The following is a 3,678-nucleotide window of genomic DNA, read 5'->3' as shown; positions in this document are numbered from 1 at the left end:
AGAAAAGTAAAACAAACCAGAAATTAAACCCCTGCCTTTCCTTATTGGTTGTAACACAAGACCTTCAAGTCAGGAGAGGACTTAAGTAGAACATTCTAGGCTTCCATTTATCAGTATGGACATAAGACTTCTACCTACGAGAGACATTGTATAGAGGCCTTTTCCTGCCAGAGCTGACAAGAATCAGGTTGAAGACTAATAGCACCATGAAGGGTCAAGGCACCCGTTCCCATTACGAGCTGTTTAAGTAGATTGTTCATAAAAGCAGGGTTTACTTCTTAAAGCTGTCTATTAAAGAAAAAGACACAAGATATCCCTGATTCCAGAACTTTATCACATATAAATCTGCGTAGTTGGTGTATAACATTTTGTACAGTGAAAAAGGTCAGTATAAAAATACTACTCTCTCATTCTTTGTCCATACTATGAGAAAAGAACAGTTTATTATAACAGGAAATAATACTTTATTATAAAATCTGCATGTAAACAAGTAACAAATTAATTGAGTAACAGTTAATGGAAGTGCAAATTAATTTAATAAAATGATATCTGTTCTGTATTTAACTATATATAATTTGTTTTCTTCCATTCTAATGTGGTTCTACTCCCCCCTCCCCACATTTAAGTTTAAAAAGATTTATCATTGCTTGCTTTATACGAAAAAGAGTGTACGAGCCTGCGTACAAGTTTAAGTTTTGCTCTGCAAACGAGAGAGTCTATGGTGATACTTATCATCATCCTTTCTTATCTTTGCATCTCTGGTATCCACAGGGCAAGAGGATATATAACATATGTACACAGTGAAGATGTCAACACGTCAAGCCACTTATTTAAAGTTAGTTCATTTACTTTCACACACTGAAAGTTAAACCATTTATCAATGAAGCAAACATTGTAACTTCCGGACTTGCTGGCGCACCTTAAGGCATTAATGAGAGTCTCACTTGATAAGTCATTCTTGTTATCACCATGAGGATTATCTATACACGTCTCGTAACAGTCAGTTGCTTGTTCATCACCCATGTGCAACATCTGGCCTTGCAGAAAGCTTCTAAAGCACAGATAGGTCATGGCAAGACTTTGATTTTGCTTTGAAAGCCATCTTCTTATTTTTCTTTGCCACAATTCTTCCAAGGAATCGCTTTGCCTTTTTGCCGATGCTTTCTCTTCTCTTTGTGTTGGCCATTCTCCTAGCATTGTCTTCTTTACTGTCTTTGCGAAGTCTAATTTGCCGAACGATACCTTCAAACAGGTCTTTGACATTATGATGAAGAGCAGCTGAGGTCTCAATGAATTTGCAGTCAAACACAACAGCACAGGCCCGTCCCTCTGTAAGGAAATAGAAAAAGGGAGATGAGTGGAGATGCACATTTTCTCTTCATATATACTGGTAGAAAAACAAAAAACCAAATACTGACTTTAAGGAAGTGCCCTCAGTGCCACAAAAGAGCTTTGCTACATGGTAGGAAAGTCCAAATTTGCACTCGTGGTTTTGCCCCCTTACGCTTCTTGGGTTTGTTGTGGTATGGTAAGAAATCTCATTTTACCAATGGTACTGTCTATAAGGGGACAACAGTCCTCTAGGCAGACCATCCCGGTATCATCTAAGAGCTAAAACTGATGCAGGAGAAGCAACTGGATGCACGCTTGCTGTTTGACAGGAAACAGTGCAAGGTACAGAAAGCCATGGTTATTCTTCTGGAAGTTGTTGAGCAATTATGCACTTCTGCCTTGCTGTAACAAGCCAAAGTTTCCCCATGCAAGCTAGAGGTGAAGCCAATATAGTCCACAAGGCCAGGCCACTGAAAAGCTCACTAGAGGCCATGAAGTTGTAGGTGGCTGCATTGGCTAGGACTGCATTCAAAGTGTAAGATGCTCAAAGTTCCTGGCGTAAGCATGTAACTCTGGAACATTGGCACAGAGCTAATTCTCATGTTCAGCCTGTGGTAAATGATGGCAAAGTTGTAAACCTGAGCAAAGTACTGATGTCGTGACTAGGACAGGTCAATCATGCACTGCCACCAGCCCGAAAAATGCTATAGTCTCCTGATGTACTCCAGCTAATTCCCTGTGCAGGCAGGGAATATGGCAAAAACAGACAGCATGAGGTGGTTCATCATCCTTGAGGCACCGATACTTCAGAGTAATCTTCCCGGTGAAAAACGAAAAACCAAAACCACCAGATGTTTAAATACGTGAAACGAATACTGTGCTGTTGGCAGTGGTTACTGTGCTCTAGTTATCCAAATGCCAGCTGGACCTAGCTGAGAAAATTCTCACTGATCACAACTGGAGAACATGCACAAAAAGACTTGAAGTTGTGGCAGCCTGGTCCCATCAGCTCAATTCAGATGTGATGGAATCACTTCCAGAAGAAAGATTGTACAGGCTGTATGGGATCACCCCGTCCAAAGGCTGCCTGAGTTCTGACGTGGCACTCCTGTCTGTTAAAAAGCATAGCTCCAGGTACCACATCTTGAGACTAGCAAGTGCTGCTGCACACCTAACATACAATTAAACCCTTTCAGTTAACACTGACCAAAAATGAACCCTACACCAAACAGTATGCTGAAGTTGCAGCTCTGATGCGTTTTTCTCTCTTGTACTGCAGTTCAAAGCATTGCTCACAAATCTCCCCCCCACACACACCATCTCCACTGTGTCCTCTGGTAACAAGTCCCTCAATATGAACCAGCTGGCTTGATTTCTCCAGTGTGCCTCAAATCATGCTCTTTTCTACATCAAAACTGGACCACTTCTATTGGCCATGATCCTCTACAGCCTCTGCTTCTAATTTAGACATTACTGTATAAATGAATAGCATCTCTTACCATCAACTGAGACTTCCCGGGACCTGACCAGGTCACTTTTATTGCCCACGAGAATAATAGGAATGTCTTCTGTTTGCCTTGCTCTTCTTAGCTGGATTCTTAGCTCAGAGGCCTTTTCAAAACTAACTTTGTCTGTCACTGAATATACAATAATATAGGCATCTCCCATTTTCATACAGTGGTTCTGAAGCCATTGGCTGTCATCCTAAAAGAGAAGGCAAGAAATAGATTCATTGCACTGAAAAGCCCATTCAGCACTGGTTAATGATTTAATTATTGTAAGCACCCTAAAGATATTTTTTAGTTTTGTTATAGTCAGTAAAAGTAAGCCAACATCCTTTTATTTTTATTTAGGATTTTGCTATTTAAAATATATGACCAAACAAAACTGTAATTTCCAGAAATAGTATCAGGTTTACACTGATCAGATTGCGAATCTCTAATTTTACAGCAATTCCCTGGGTTAGTCATGTAAGCTGCTGCTTATTCAAAGCATTCAAGGTTTCACACTCCAGCCCTGTTCAGGCTTTTGTTGTAGCTAGCAGGCAATTAACTGTAGGAGAGAACAAAGGCAATACAAATTCTAATTCTTTACTGTCACTTTTTTAATGTTACTGATCTGATCGAAGAAGTAGGTAGATGTAGTTGTTCATTTCTACTCTTTTTAAGAGTGAACCATTGACCAAGCCATAAAGAAAAATTATGTTAAACATATAAGTACCTGCTCCCATATGTCAAACACCACGAGAGATGCTTCTTCTCCATCGACTATAATTGACCTGTCGTATGTATTTCCTATGGAAGAAAAGTTCAGAAAAATAAGTTAATCTCCTCCATCCCTGCCAGC

General features: G+C 40.0%; 1 protein-coding gene across 1 annotated transcript in view; it reads right to left on the bottom strand.

Moving 5' to 3' along the window:
* Positions 1-444: 444 nt before the first annotated feature.
* Positions 445-3,678, bottom strand: part of RRAD (Ras-related associated with diabetes) — a gene marked incomplete at its 5' end in the record, with an annotated part of 3,671 nt that continues 437 nt past the window's right edge. The window contains 3 exons of the mRNA XM_010143771.1: positions 445-1,329; positions 2,832-3,036; positions 3,553-3,626. Coding sequence (XP_010142073.1) covers positions 1,052-1,329; positions 2,832-3,036; positions 3,553-3,626 — 557 coding nt within the window. The remainder of the gene's footprint in view (positions 1,330-2,831; positions 3,037-3,552; positions 3,627-3,678) is intronic.

This window comes from Buceros rhinoceros, unplaced genomic scaffold (assembly GCF_000710305.1).
Source record: "Buceros rhinoceros silvestris isolate BGI_N320 unplaced genomic scaffold, ASM71030v1 scaffold22409, whole genome shotgun sequence".
Taxonomy (NCBI): domain Eukaryota; kingdom Metazoa; phylum Chordata; class Aves; order Bucerotiformes; family Bucerotidae; genus Buceros; species Buceros rhinoceros.
The sequence above is the reverse complement of the archived record's forward strand: the minus strand, read 5'-3'. Positions and strand labels throughout refer to the sequence as shown.